The sequence below is a fragment of the Saccostrea cucullata genome, unplaced genomic scaffold (genome assembly GCF_032062105.1).
Source record: "Saccostrea cucullata isolate Sc308-1 unplaced genomic scaffold, CSIRO_AGI_Scuc_v1 ctg651, whole genome shotgun sequence".
Classification (NCBI taxonomy): domain Eukaryota; kingdom Metazoa; phylum Mollusca; class Bivalvia; order Ostreida; family Ostreidae; genus Saccostrea; species Saccostrea cuccullata.
In genome coordinates this window covers 315,515-328,776 of record NW_026928561.1, presented here as the reverse complement: position 1 = coordinate 328,776, position 13,262 = coordinate 315,515, and the positions used below count along the sequence as shown (strand labels likewise).

At 34.4% G+C, this 13,262-nt stretch overlaps 1 protein-coding gene across 5 annotated transcripts in view; it reads right to left on the bottom strand.

Annotated features, from left to right (window-relative positions):
• The window catches only part of LOC134277972 (phosphatidylinositol 4-phosphate 3-kinase C2 domain-containing subunit alpha-like), a 34,369-nt gene that overhangs the window by 15,042 nt on the left and 6,065 nt on the right, over positions 1–13,262 (bottom strand). For 4 of the 5 annotated variants that reach the window (XM_062760277.1, XM_062760278.1, XM_062760280.1 and 1 more), the window contains exons 2-10: positions 9,560–9,727; positions 7,728–9,135; positions 6,959–7,032; positions 6,434–6,582; positions 3,508–3,625; positions 3,034–3,145; positions 2,632–2,702; positions 1,950–2,019; positions 1,358–1,495 (exon numbers count right to left, since the gene is read on the bottom strand). In XM_062760277.1, coding sequence (XP_062616261.1) covers positions 1,358–1,495; positions 1,950–2,019; positions 2,632–2,702; positions 3,034–3,145; positions 3,508–3,625; positions 6,434–6,582; positions 6,959–7,032; positions 7,728–9,135; positions 9,560–9,699 — 2,280 coding nt within the window. In that variant the 5' untranslated portion in view covers positions 9,700–9,727. The remainder of the gene's footprint in view (positions 1–1,357; positions 1,496–1,949; positions 2,020–2,631; positions 2,703–3,033; positions 3,146–3,507; positions 3,626–6,433; positions 6,583–6,958; positions 7,033–7,727; positions 9,136–9,559; positions 9,728–13,262) is intronic. The other variant, XM_062760279.1, reaches the window with a different exon arrangement.

Sequence of the window (13,262 nt, the reverse complement as noted above, 5' to 3'; positions counted from 1 at the left end):
ATGCTGAATTTAAAGAATGCATTACCAAATTAATTTTACATGTATTAGCAACATCATAAAAGCATAAAGTCTCATAGAAAACCTGGCTGAAAATTATACATATCAAGTGCTATTCTAGGAGGTATGAACATTTCCACATCTCCGTAAGCATTTTTTCATTTATACTTTTTATTTTTGGTTAATTCATACAAAGGAATATTTCTTATAGCAATTACTACTAGCATTTGTAAATATATGACCTACTTCTAGCCTTTATACGAAGGTTGTCCGTAAAGTTCGTGGACAACATTGATAATTACTGACAAACATTGATAAAATATATGAAACTATTATTTTCATTAAATTCATGTTTCATTTATTAACATGCAAGTTTCAACAAAAACAAAGCACTAATAGTTATATTTTTATCAGATTAAAAAAAGACACACACTTATACCCAGAGCACTGAAATAAAAATTCTTGACGTTACCTGACGTCAAAAGCATAATACGAGTACATGTAACTTTTCTCAACATATTCACATTTAACTTAATACAATTCTTATGTCGCTTTATCCAGTCATAAATATGTGCACAAAATGTTCAGGTTTCATGCATAAAATAATATTTAACAATGCTTGTTTCATATCCTGCTATCATCCAACCTCTGTCCGCGTAAAACAATTTTATTCATGGATATACAGTAAAGTCATGTTACGAAATTCATTTTTTACAGCACTGCAATCTTGGAATGATCGTTTTCCTTCAAGCATGTCATCCTGTAAACTGTTCCTTCTGTCGGAAAATATTTTATGTCACTTAAATACTAATGTATGGCTTCTTTCACTATGTTTTCCCAATTGTTTACAAAATGTAATGGTCTCTGTAGGTGTTTATCCAATGTCTGCACAGGATTTTATCAATTCTCACTGCTCCATCTATTCTGAAAACGTCCTTTTTTTAACAATTCCGATCCATCTTTATATGTTCTAACTTTGATTGCTCAGCCACTTTACAACTTTAAACGTTCAAATTTGGCAGGTTTGACGTGATAACTTTTGTCAACCTCATAATGTACAAGTCATCCAGATTTCCGCAGAATTTTATAAAATACAAATGTAATTTATAAAGTGATAAATAATTTTTTAATTAAATTTTTGCGGTGCTCCAGGTCTCCATTCCAAATCTAATTATGAAACCATAATTGTAATTAAACATTTGAAATTGAATAAAAATTTTTAAACATTTTTCAATTCATATTTAGTTAAGGATTAGAAATAAGCTGATAATAAATATCGATGACACAACTTTTATTTAATTCTTAGCTTGTCCACGAACTTTACGGACAACCCTCGTATATACATGAATTGAGGCCCTACCTCTAGCATTTGTTGAAATATGTCCTCTGCCCTCTTCAGACACCTGGTGACCTCAATAGTCTGAATGTTAGCTAGTATGGTACAGATAGCCTTCACAGACTGGCTTAATCCTGTGGTGTGAATCTGGGCTATACTGTTCTGTAAGTTTAACAGTATTCAGATATCTCAGTGGATAATAACATGTCTAGAACACTGCAGAGTACAATTTGACAACAATACAACTGAATGTCCTGATCAATAGTTAGAGCCTAAGTTAAAATTTATTTACAGCTTTTAAATTCATATCCTTTGAGATTCTTTTCTCTTTGTTAAACTGTATATTTCACAAATTTTTGGCCGTCTTTCCATTTATGCATACATGTACAAACATTTATCATATGCAATGTGCTAACTGTCAGAATTAAATTATAATCTAATATGTCTGTGATAGTTCCAACAACTCTCCTTTGGAATCAACTGGTACAAAGAGGGATTTTCGAACCTTGATCAACATCAGATGGAGTTACACTTGTGAAATTGATACAGTATTAATAAATGGTTCCTCAAGTCATTCCTGGGACACACAAGCACCAATACAATCAAAGTCCCTTACCTTTAATATATGATCCATTAGGCTTTCTAATTCTCTATAGAAAGTGTTCATAAGAGTCTCTAGCTGTATCCTAAACAAAAAAGAAAACAAAGGTCAATCTTTGCAATAAAAGAAAAAAAGAAAGAAAAAGAAATGAATTCTGTTTAAACTAAATACATAAACGTAAACCACCAAAATTTCTTTATTTTTACATCTTTATTTTAGTAAAATACTTTGAAAAAATAAATCATGTAGATTTAGATCAGCAATCCCCCAGTATTTCATGATTTACATAGTAGACACATATTGTTTTAATTTGTTTGGCCCAGACACAAGTAGTTGATTTTTCAACGGAACACTTTGTATTGGGGTTTTGTCATTGTACCATGTGCACAGCATATGTTTGAGAATATTAACACATGCACTACATCCTGATAATCTAATACCAAACTGGTTGCATCTTCCTTATCTATTTTCACAATACTTCCAGTTTGAAAATAGATACCCATAATACTAAAACAAAGGAGCACTGACATGTGCATGTACATTTGCAGAACTGTCATTTGCAATTTCTGGTCTGACATTTGAAAAGTTCACATTTATAATTGGAAACCAAAAGGAAAGGGGAAGGGCGGCTCTGTAAATGACTTTGAACCTGTATATAAATCTATACAAGTTAAGACAGTAGCCTGTAGTGACTTACTGTGATACCACTCCTTCTGAAGCTGACACATAGTCTTTAGGAAACACCAGAAACTGATCATCATCATCTGTCTATAAAAACAAATTGTCACTTATAAATGTACCAGTTTTTACTTTCTCATTTCTTTATCATGTAAAAATAATTGTCCAATGAATTTCTTCTCAAGGAAATGTACCAGCATTTACTGTCTTGTTTTTATCATATGAAATACTTCATACCATCTCAACATTTTAGTGGCATGAACCTGATCTATTTGTGTAATTAAATTTGTGAAAAGCAAAATTAATTATTGGAACTCGATAAGTTGACCCAGTTGTAGCAAGAAACAGGACACAACTCTCACTGTTCAATTTTATTAAATAAAATTTTTGAATCGATATCAGCAAAAAACTGTTTACATACTGTTCTAAGGAATGGTAAAGGAATATCCTGTTTTCTCAGCATGATAAATCTGATGTCTTTATCAAGCTTCAGACAATTGTGGACATACTCATATTCTGACAGGGGGTGATCACTGAAAGGGGAAAAAATATAACCATGATGCTTGTAACCATGGTAACATGACCATGACAACTGTAACATCACCATGACAACTGAGACTCTTTAACACAATTGTCTAAATATTCACAATTTTAACATATGTGCTCTGAAAGAATACAATGCCTAAATACATTCTTTAAGTCAAATTTCATTTACATGCAAGAAATAATCATTCTTATGACTTTTACTCATACATGCATTTCTTTAATATTATTGTGTTTTTTTGTAGTGTTTCTGAAGTCATAAAAATGAATACTCGTGGATGAATTCAAACTGTCAAATTCTTTATAAGGGTTATCAAATATAGTAGCCGGTTTACAGTATGCCAAAACTTACTTGAGTAGATACTCCGATTTATCATAAACTTTAAGGACAAAGTCTTCCGCACTGCAGCCCTCGGACTGTATATGATTATACAGGACATTACCAATCACATGCTCTACATTACAATGAACTGAAATAAAGTACAAGGATACATTATTTGCATTTACCACCAAAACCATTACCTCCAATAAATATCAATCATCTTATCAATAATTTGAAATTAAATGTTAAGACCATAAAAAAAGACTTCACCTTCTAATCATAGAAAAACAATGTACATGTTGGCTTAGATTTGTGAAATTCACTATTTTTCCTGTGCTTACATGAAATATACAGCATACCAGAGTTTCCAAAAACTATCGGTCCACCGGCAAAACCGATAGAAAATCGAAATGTCCGATGAAATTCGCTACAGTGCTGGTCCGTGACCGATTGTGGTAAGGGCTTGTCCTGATTAATTTATTGTACTCTAATCTATTGCAATATCTTCATAAATGAAAATTTTCAATGCAGCAAGCTCCTATTCTCCGTAAATATCCATAATCTTATTCAAGTTCTACTTGACTTATTTACTTCCAAAAACGATCGTTTTTTCCTAATCCGAATTTTCCCCCCTTCCTCTGTTGGTAAACACAAGCAGCATATAGGTCATATAGGTCATGAAGTGCAATGCCCACTGAGAAAACGTAAAGATAATTTAAAATTTATTTTTATTTTGAATTTCTATCATAACTGCTATTTATATATGATTCAATTATACAAGTGTCACTGTGAGTATTAAACTTTAAATTTTAAAAAGAATTCTAGAAACTTTGAGAAGTTTTCTTTTTCAAGAATTAACTTTTTTTATAATTAGTTGTTTCTTTCCTCCAACATTTACCTGGGGCTAGTGACTTTATTGCTGCCACAAGCCTATGTGAGCTGGTGCCATGCTTGAATTAATTATAGCCACAAATTTTTTACATATTCAATGCCATTTTCTTTGAATTACATCTGACATGAAATATACACTGTATATTTTAAAATTTATTCGGACTGATAGAATATGCTTCGGACTGGTAGAACGCATTAAGTCATCAGTCCGAATGACTGATAGAAATATTTGGTCTGTCAATTAATGCATGTGATTGCTAATGGAAAACTCAGGCTCTGATGATATTGTTAGGAACAAATTGATAAAGGGGCATGGACACAGTTTCAACTGATTTTTTGAAAAACCAATTTTAATTTTTACAATTCCTACCTAAGGCATCATCTAATGATTAGCAAAAATTTGAACATCATTTGTTGATTTATAAAGAAGATACAGACTTTATAGTTCTTCATAAGGTAAACAATGCCCGTGCCTTGTTTTTGTTTACATAATGAAAATATCATATTTATAACAAAATGAAATTCAGCAAAGCAATAAAAACTGTCAAATCGTATTTACAATTAACTTGTTTATTGAAATTATCTACTCTGAACGAACATATATTAGTATATTAACCTATGTAAACAAAAGCATGACACGGACTTTGTTAACATCACAAGGGTTTGGAGCTCAAAATCTGTCTTGTATCTCGACAACTGACATTCAAATTTTTGATAATCATTAGAAAGACCCTTGTTCAATATAAAAATGGAAATAAATTTTGAAATTTAAGTTGAAACTGTGTCCATGCCCCTAAAATTACTAGTTTAATTTACTTAGCAAAATTGACCTAGTGAATACAATCAGCTACATGTACAGGTAAACTTCGTTATCTCGACATCGACGGGACAGTCGGAAAATGTCGAGATATCCGAGGTGTCGAGATATCAGAGTTGGGACTCGATGTCTTTAATTTCATTGCAAAGTAAAACCACAGATCTAAACTGCACAGACGTGTAATTACAGGTATACCTACAAGTCTTTATTAGACTGCTTCAGCTACCCCTCTATCTTTATTAGAAAATCTAAGAAGTTATATATTCACAAATGTTATTTATGAAATGCTTTCTTTTTTATCGACATCTTTTCATTTGACTAAAAACCGTTTTCCACCCAGCATTCGATCCGCGTGCCACTAGCTCTGTCAGAACAGGATATGAAATGCGCTCTATAAACTCCAAACCGGAACAGTACAAAGTCGACTTCCAAGATACGAAAAAAATATAATGCGTATATTTTTAAAATTATTTCATTTCACTTCTTTTTTATTTCATAATCATTCATCTTTAATTTTCATTACATTTTCAAACCAAAATTTAAATGGAATTGCGCATTTAACAAACTTCATGTTGTTACATATGCATCCATATAACGGCTGATGCAATAGTCGTGCATGTCGTTGTTTTGATTGATTCCTGTTGAATGCATTTTTACAATTTTTAAGTTAAATTTAATTCAATGTGTATTGTTCATTGTTATTCAGTTACTTTTTTAATAAAATGTTGAAGTTTTGTTAGATTTCGATATAAATAAACGGTTGTACATTAACGCAGAATCGAGAAGATTTATCAATGATATAACCCATGCTGAACATTAAACAATTAACGTATTAGAGATGCCGAGGGGGCTTGGGATTCCTCTACAAACAAATTTCTACGGTGCAGTATGTAGTCAAAACATGGGTGTGAAAGGTGTGAATTTCTGACGACGTCGAGACACACGGAGTCGTCCGTGCGTGACGAGCGACTAGCTGACAAACAATTAGGTTAAGTAGAGCAGAAAATTGCCCCAATGTCGACATATACCAGGTGAATTTTGCTCTTGGGACTGTGAATATACATCGAGATAAGCGGGGTAGTCGACATTACCGAGGTCGACATATCACAGTTTTTGCAAATCATTTATATAGTAAATAATGCCGGGACCGCGGACGGACGTCGACATATCCCAGGTTGTCGACATATCCGATGTCGAGATACCGAACTTTACCTGTACTTGTATTTTTCGGATATCCAACTTTCTTACCATCACATGTAAAGATGACAGGATCCACCGAGTAATCAGAATGAATGGAAATCTTGACAGACATGGAGGGCTGCTGTATTTCACAAAACGCACTTACGACATAACCTCTGTTGACCGAGGGGTCTTTGGAACTAAATTTTGACTTCAATCTGAAAAGAGGCATTAAATAATTTGAATCTTCTAGCAAAACTGTTTACAAAGAATCTGGTCATAGGTAATCATAAATGTATGAACTTCCATTGTTTCTGCATTAGATATTATGAACCAGACATGAACTATTTTTGACAAGTTACATGTATTAGTGTGAATTGCCAATATCAAATAACAACTCTTAAGCACATCAATTATTCCAAACAATTAACAAACATCAACTCTTTGTAGTACTTGTAATACCAGTTTTTTCCTTGTATAATTTCTGTGTAATTTTTAGTGTTTTAATGTTTTTGTCCTAAATTAATTGATGACTTCTTAAGAGCTTATAACATTCAAACCGGTTAACCCAGCATTTGTTGTAATGTTACTTACTTGGACACCATCTGACTAAATGTCTCGGACTCTTCATCAACAAACACTCGTTTATGAAGTTTCTCATATGGTCCCTAGAAATTTAAAACAATAAGATGTGAAACTTAAATGGCAACAAAGTATGGCTTTATTTATGAAATATGGGTAGCTTAATCTGTCATAACAGACCCAAAATGATTATCCAGAAAAGAACCCTCCAAATAGTGCATGTTTGAAAAACTGTATGTACCCAATGTAAAGAACAATTTTCTGTGAACTTCAGCATTTTCAAATAACTTTGATTTGGAGCCAATGTCAATTTTCCACTTATAGATTCTTTTTTGTGTAAATGCTTAGATTTATTATCTGAGACTTGACCTTAAGCTAATGAATATGGGCTCCAAAACTCATCCAGGATCATTCCTCTGATCAGTAACATTTTTCTCATTTCAAATTATGCACAAGAAATAAATCTTCATATCTTCAATGATGTGTAGAGCCCTTGAAAAAGTACCCAAACTGCCCTTGAAAAATTACCCAACTGACCTTGAAAAACTATCCAAACTGCCCTTGAAAAATTACCCAACTGACCTTGAAAAATTACTCAACTGACCTTGATAGCCTGTAAATTTATAGTACCAGCCTGGCAGGTAATGTATAAAGTAAATGTAGTAACTTATTAGAAATTTAATTAATATATGATCTTTCTTTATACCTATAGCGTCTCACTTTATGGGTGTCACAAAAAGTTAAAGTATACCTATAATCAGAAAAAGAAAACAAATATCACCTCATGAGTCGATGCTGTTCTTGGCAATACTGGAGGTGGACGTTCTGGGATGTCGGGCTTGGTTTCTTCTACCTGTTCCTCCACATGACTAGATCTCAAAAATAGTTCCAGAGCATCAGTGCTAGACAACGTATCACTACGCTCAGGTCTATAAACACTTTCCCGAGAAGTTTCCGAATCTTTGGCTTCCTCTGGAATAGCGGGATACAGTCCTGTCTGTGGACGCTCCAATTCAGAAAAATCCACGTGACCTTCAGTATTTTTTAACACATCGTTTTCCCCTGAGATAGAGTTTCTCCGATAAATAATCGACTCCCTACGAGTTCTAGAATATAGAGGATCAAATAAATCCAATGACATGTACTCCTGTTCTTCTGGCTCTTCGAATTCGATTAAATCACTAGAAGTCCTAGAACGAGACTGGTTCTCTTCCACAAAATCTCTCTGTGGTATGATTTCATTTTCAAAAATATCGGACTCCTCCTCTTCGGTTTCTTCTTCTTTACGAGAACGCAAATCATCAAAGTCACTGCTACTAGAGACTTGGGATAAAGATGGAAACAATGTTGGTGATGCTGCTGGCATGATAAAGCTTGGATTATATCCCCACGCATTGTACGTTGGACGTGGACTCTGGTAAGTCCAGTTGGACCTAAACGTAGGCTGATAACTAGAAAAGCGGCTCTTGGACTGAGTCCCTGAATTCCCTTGCCATGACAACTCCAATTTATTCCCAGAATTTTGCTGACCATTTCCCGACAGATATGACGTATGCCATCCATAGTTAACAGTGGAAGTCACAGTTTGTGTTTTAGTGGGATTCAAATAATTAACATTTGAAGTTTTAGGGGGGTTCATATTGTAACAAGAATTTAACTGTGTCACATTATTTACATTTTGTTCCCTTCGAATTTCATTAAACACATGGCTATAATCTGGGTACACTGACTTTTGAGTGCTAGATGACATTTCCTCAGTTGAAGAACTAAGAGGTTTTTGAGCACCTAAATTTGAACTCGGGGCGGTAAAATCTAGTCCCTCAAGATCCATGCTGTAAGTGGAAGTCTCCGCTTTACCATCCTTATTACGCTGTAGAGTATTTTCAGGTGAGAGAGTTATTAATGGGGAACTGAAACCTGTATCCTTGGCAGAAGTTTTAAGCCCCGTCGGTAAATGCCTTTGCAACTGTGTAGCACTTCTGCTATTGAAGCTTTGAGTGCTGCTTGATGCACTCACAGATGTACTATTTGGAACAAAATTATCATTGAATGGATTGGTTTGGTTCGAGAAAGGTGAGACACTTCTCTGTCCCCATGGTGATTGCTGTTGGTTGAATCCGGAGATATTCCATCCTATTCCTGGTGGAGCCAAGGCATTGTGGGAAAAGACAGTTCCATGTCCACTGGATCTGAAACATATATCATCATAGTATTATAGTATGTATTACATAACCATATCATCAGTGCATTTTAATTGTCCTGACATTGGGATAATATCAGCTTAATCTTATCATAATCTATGACTTTCAAACAAAATTACCTTTCAAGCAAATACAGAAAAATTAATCCAAGCACTCATAAAAAGAATTATTTTTTCAAAACTAATACAAAATTTATGTTCAAATCCACAGTTTTATAACATTTTTAAGTGCGAATTCTAGATATGAACTGACAAAACACTTGGCAGATGAGAATTATATACTAACGACATACTTCCTGGTAAAGCTACATGTTAAGGTTTTATACATACGTCCACCTGATTTGTCACTTATTTTCCCATTCTTCCTTTGAGAGGAAAGAATTGATATCTATGTTTATTTAATTATATCTTACCTCTGACAATTTGATTGATGGGGGGCTGGAATGCCCCCTCCCTGCCTGGCTGGGACCTGTCGGGGGTACCCTATGTTATTCTGTGGGACCTGCTGGGGGTACCCAATGTTATTCTGCCCCGGGGTTGGATTAAACTGCATTCTGATGGTAAGCTGTACACACAACCTCCTACAATATTTTTTACAAAAATTAATTAATGCATAGTTCAGTTCAGTTCAGTTGTGGATTTCCCTCCTATGTGTAAGGAGCACCCGAGAAGGTTGGTTCATAAAAGGCATAAAAATTAAAAAATAAAAGAGATAAAGTGAGGAAAAGACAGTTAGTAAAATCTATTCTATGTAGTGCTGTAAAATAAAGTTAGAGGTGAAAGACCAATTAAAAATAAAACAAGAATTTACATACTATACAGTAGCTTAACTCCTAAAGTAAAATTGTTTCGGCCCTAAAAGTTCTTTAAAAAAAAAAAAAAAAAAAAAAGCCACAATTAAAAAGAACCTTACACCGTTTCCATGACTGTTTCTAATTAAAAAAATTATTTTAACTCTAAAAATAATTTTGTAGTCCTCTTTATCAAAAAAAAAAAAAAAAAAAAAAAAAAGGAAAAATATTAAGGTCTGTTGGTTGTAGACTGTGTACTAATTTTTTTAATAATTTGAGCTCTATGGCAATGTAGAGCAAATATCATGTTGCGGCTCAGGTTCTCAATAAATATCTGAATTTTGTTGTTTCTGGATGGAATCTCTGAAAATGTGAAGTAGGAGGGGTCGATAATAATCTGTAGCAATCTAGTGTCCTCCAATAAGTATGAATTTGATTCCTGTGTGCCAATTTTTTCTTGCAGGTAATGACATATTTTCATCAGATATGGCTGTCTAATAGAATCTAAGGTGGGACATTTTAGTAAAAAATGTAATCTGTCCTCTGTGGTCTCTCTACATAACAGGCAGTCATTTTTCACTTTGTGTTGGTTAAATTTATTAATATTGTCCTGTAAGCGGTAGGTATTTGTTACGAGTTGAGCTTTGACAATGGCCTTATTTGATGCCTTCGGTGAAAACGTACTTGACTGCCATAATGGATGAGGTCGTCTGCATGAGTTGGTCTGTAATTTCAGATGTTGTAGGGAAACTTTTTCTGAGATTTCAATTTCATTTTTGATTTGCCAGTAGTCAGATATTTGTTTCTTTACTTTCTGTTTCCAGTGTTTTGCCTCTTCATTGCTTTTTATATTTTTTAACAGGTATAATGGGTCTGGAAGATCGTATTTTTCCAGGGTACTTTTTGCTCTAATAAACCAACTGGCACTGTTATCAGATTTTGTCAATAACTGTCGTACTGCCATTTGGTGCTCTATTGTTGCAGGATCTTTAGCAATATTCAAAAATGTTGTGATAATTCTAGCATCAATGTGGGCTTCTATCGTTTTGGCTCCAATAAGGGATAGAGTTGCAATTGATGCAGTCCTGTCAGGGAGACTTTGAAGTTGTTTCAGTACCTTTCTTTGATATTTTTCGAGTTTCTCTAAGTCAATTTTCCTTATGTTTAAGAGCTCAATTCCATGTAATAATCTAGGTATAACGAATGTAGTCCACATATTTAGAGTTATAACAGGAGATAGACCATTTTTTCCATGCATTCCACTTCCAAGTAGAGCGTACAATGTTCGTCGGGCAGTTTCTATTCGCTGACTGACATCAGGAGTATTTGTTGAATTTCTTTCAATGCCTAGGTGTTTTAGGGAAGATACATGATTGATAGTTTCATTCCCCAACTTCACTTCAATTTCTTGCTGATATTTTTTCTGATGAGTATTAAACGTTAGGATTTCACATTTTGCTGAATTTATAGTAAATCTATCTTTATTTGAAGCAGTATTCACTAAATTTGTCAGAATCTGCGCGTCTCTTTGGTTTTTTGTTAATAGGGCAATGTCATCCGCGCATGTTGGCGCGGTGATGTCAAGAGTTCCAATCTTTACTCCCTCAGGTACAGTCTGTAGTGCATTTAGGAGGTCATTGTTGAATCTTTTATACATTAAGGTAGATAATTTAGCTCCTTGCCTTATACCTTGTTCTAGTTTTATTTCCTGTGATAGATTTTCATTCCATTTCACTATTGTATGTGCATCTGTGTGTAGAGATTTCACCAAGTTCCAAAGGTCGCCTTCAATGCCATCTTTATATAGTTTACATAGTAAATTTTCGTGCCACACTACATCAAATGCCTTTTCTGCATCGAAAGTCTGCAGGATTAATTGTTCTTTATTGTCCTTTGCGTCGCAGAAGGCTTCAGAGATTATTAGTCCGGCCATCAGTGGGGAGGTTCCGGATGTGAACCCTCTTTGAAGGGCATTTTGTGATGGATCTAAAATAGGTTCCAGTTGGTCTCTCAAGCATGTTTCTAGGACCTTCCCAATTAGAGGTGTCACTGTTATTCCTCTGTAGTTTCCCGGCTTTGTCTTATCTTTTCCCTTTTTAAGAATTGGTGTCAGAATGCCCGTTTTTAGTCCTGTCGGTACCTCAGCTGTATGCAGTATGGCATTAATAATGTCAGTAAGCATTGGGGATATCTGGTCAATGCCCATCTTAAGGTGTTCTGCTGTAAGGCCTGTTGCATCGGGCGCTTTGTTGTTTTTAAGGTTCTTAATAATATCTCTAATTTTTTCCTCAGATATCTTTTCGGTTGGAGATTTATTGGCTTTACATATATTTTCAATAATAAGTAGATTATGGCCTATTGTCTGTTTATAGTCCTCATCGAAGGATTCCTTTTCCTTTGGTCTTGCTAAATCTTCAAAATGGAGCTGCCATCCTGTAATTATGTTGTCATATTCATGGTACGCTTCTCCCTCCACAATGATATGATCAGTTTTATCTGTTGGTTTGTTTCTCTGCTTGTTGACTAGTTTAAAAAATAACTTTTGGTCTTTATTGATGTTTGCTTCTGTTATCTTGCTGTATAGTTTAACCCTTTCGAGGGCCGATTCTTGCCTCTGAATTTTACGGAAGGTCCGTTTAGCATTTTTCCTTAGTAAATTGAGGGGATGATTATGGTCTTGCGGTCTTCCTGCATCTTTCCACCGCTTGTGGGCAATCTTTGATTCCTTACTTGCCATAGCAACATTCACGGACCATCTGACTTTTGTTTTGTAGCATTTTTTCTTTTTAGATGTTTTAAAAGCCTTCTTCTCTGCCTGTATGATGTTACTAGTCAGTGTATTTATAGCTTCTGTAATATCAAAGGATGATTCTAGTTTGATGTTGTTATGTGGGATTCTCCTTGATAATTCCGATTTGTAAGCTTCTATATCACATTTTTCCCAGTTTCTTTTTAGTTTTCTGTTGTTGATCTTTTGGCAGTCTATTGTATCTCCACGTATGTTAGTGGCGATGGGAAGTTTGGCAAAGACCAGTTTGTGATCTGATAAATTTGCTTGATCGTCACTTCGTATTTTGATTTCATTTATCCTGTTTTGGTTATCCACTGCAAGTATGTAGTCTAGCGTTGCGGAGTCTTTTCCATTGTGATGGTAAAATGTCGCTTGGTTTGGGTAATCATTTCTCAGCTGAATGCTGTGTGTATCACAAAATTGCCTAAATTGCTTATCTTGTTTGTTTGGATCAGTCCTGTGTAGTGAGGCATTCATATCCCCTACAAGTATGATATCATGCGTTTGATCGAATTTATAGATGATCTCAGCCAA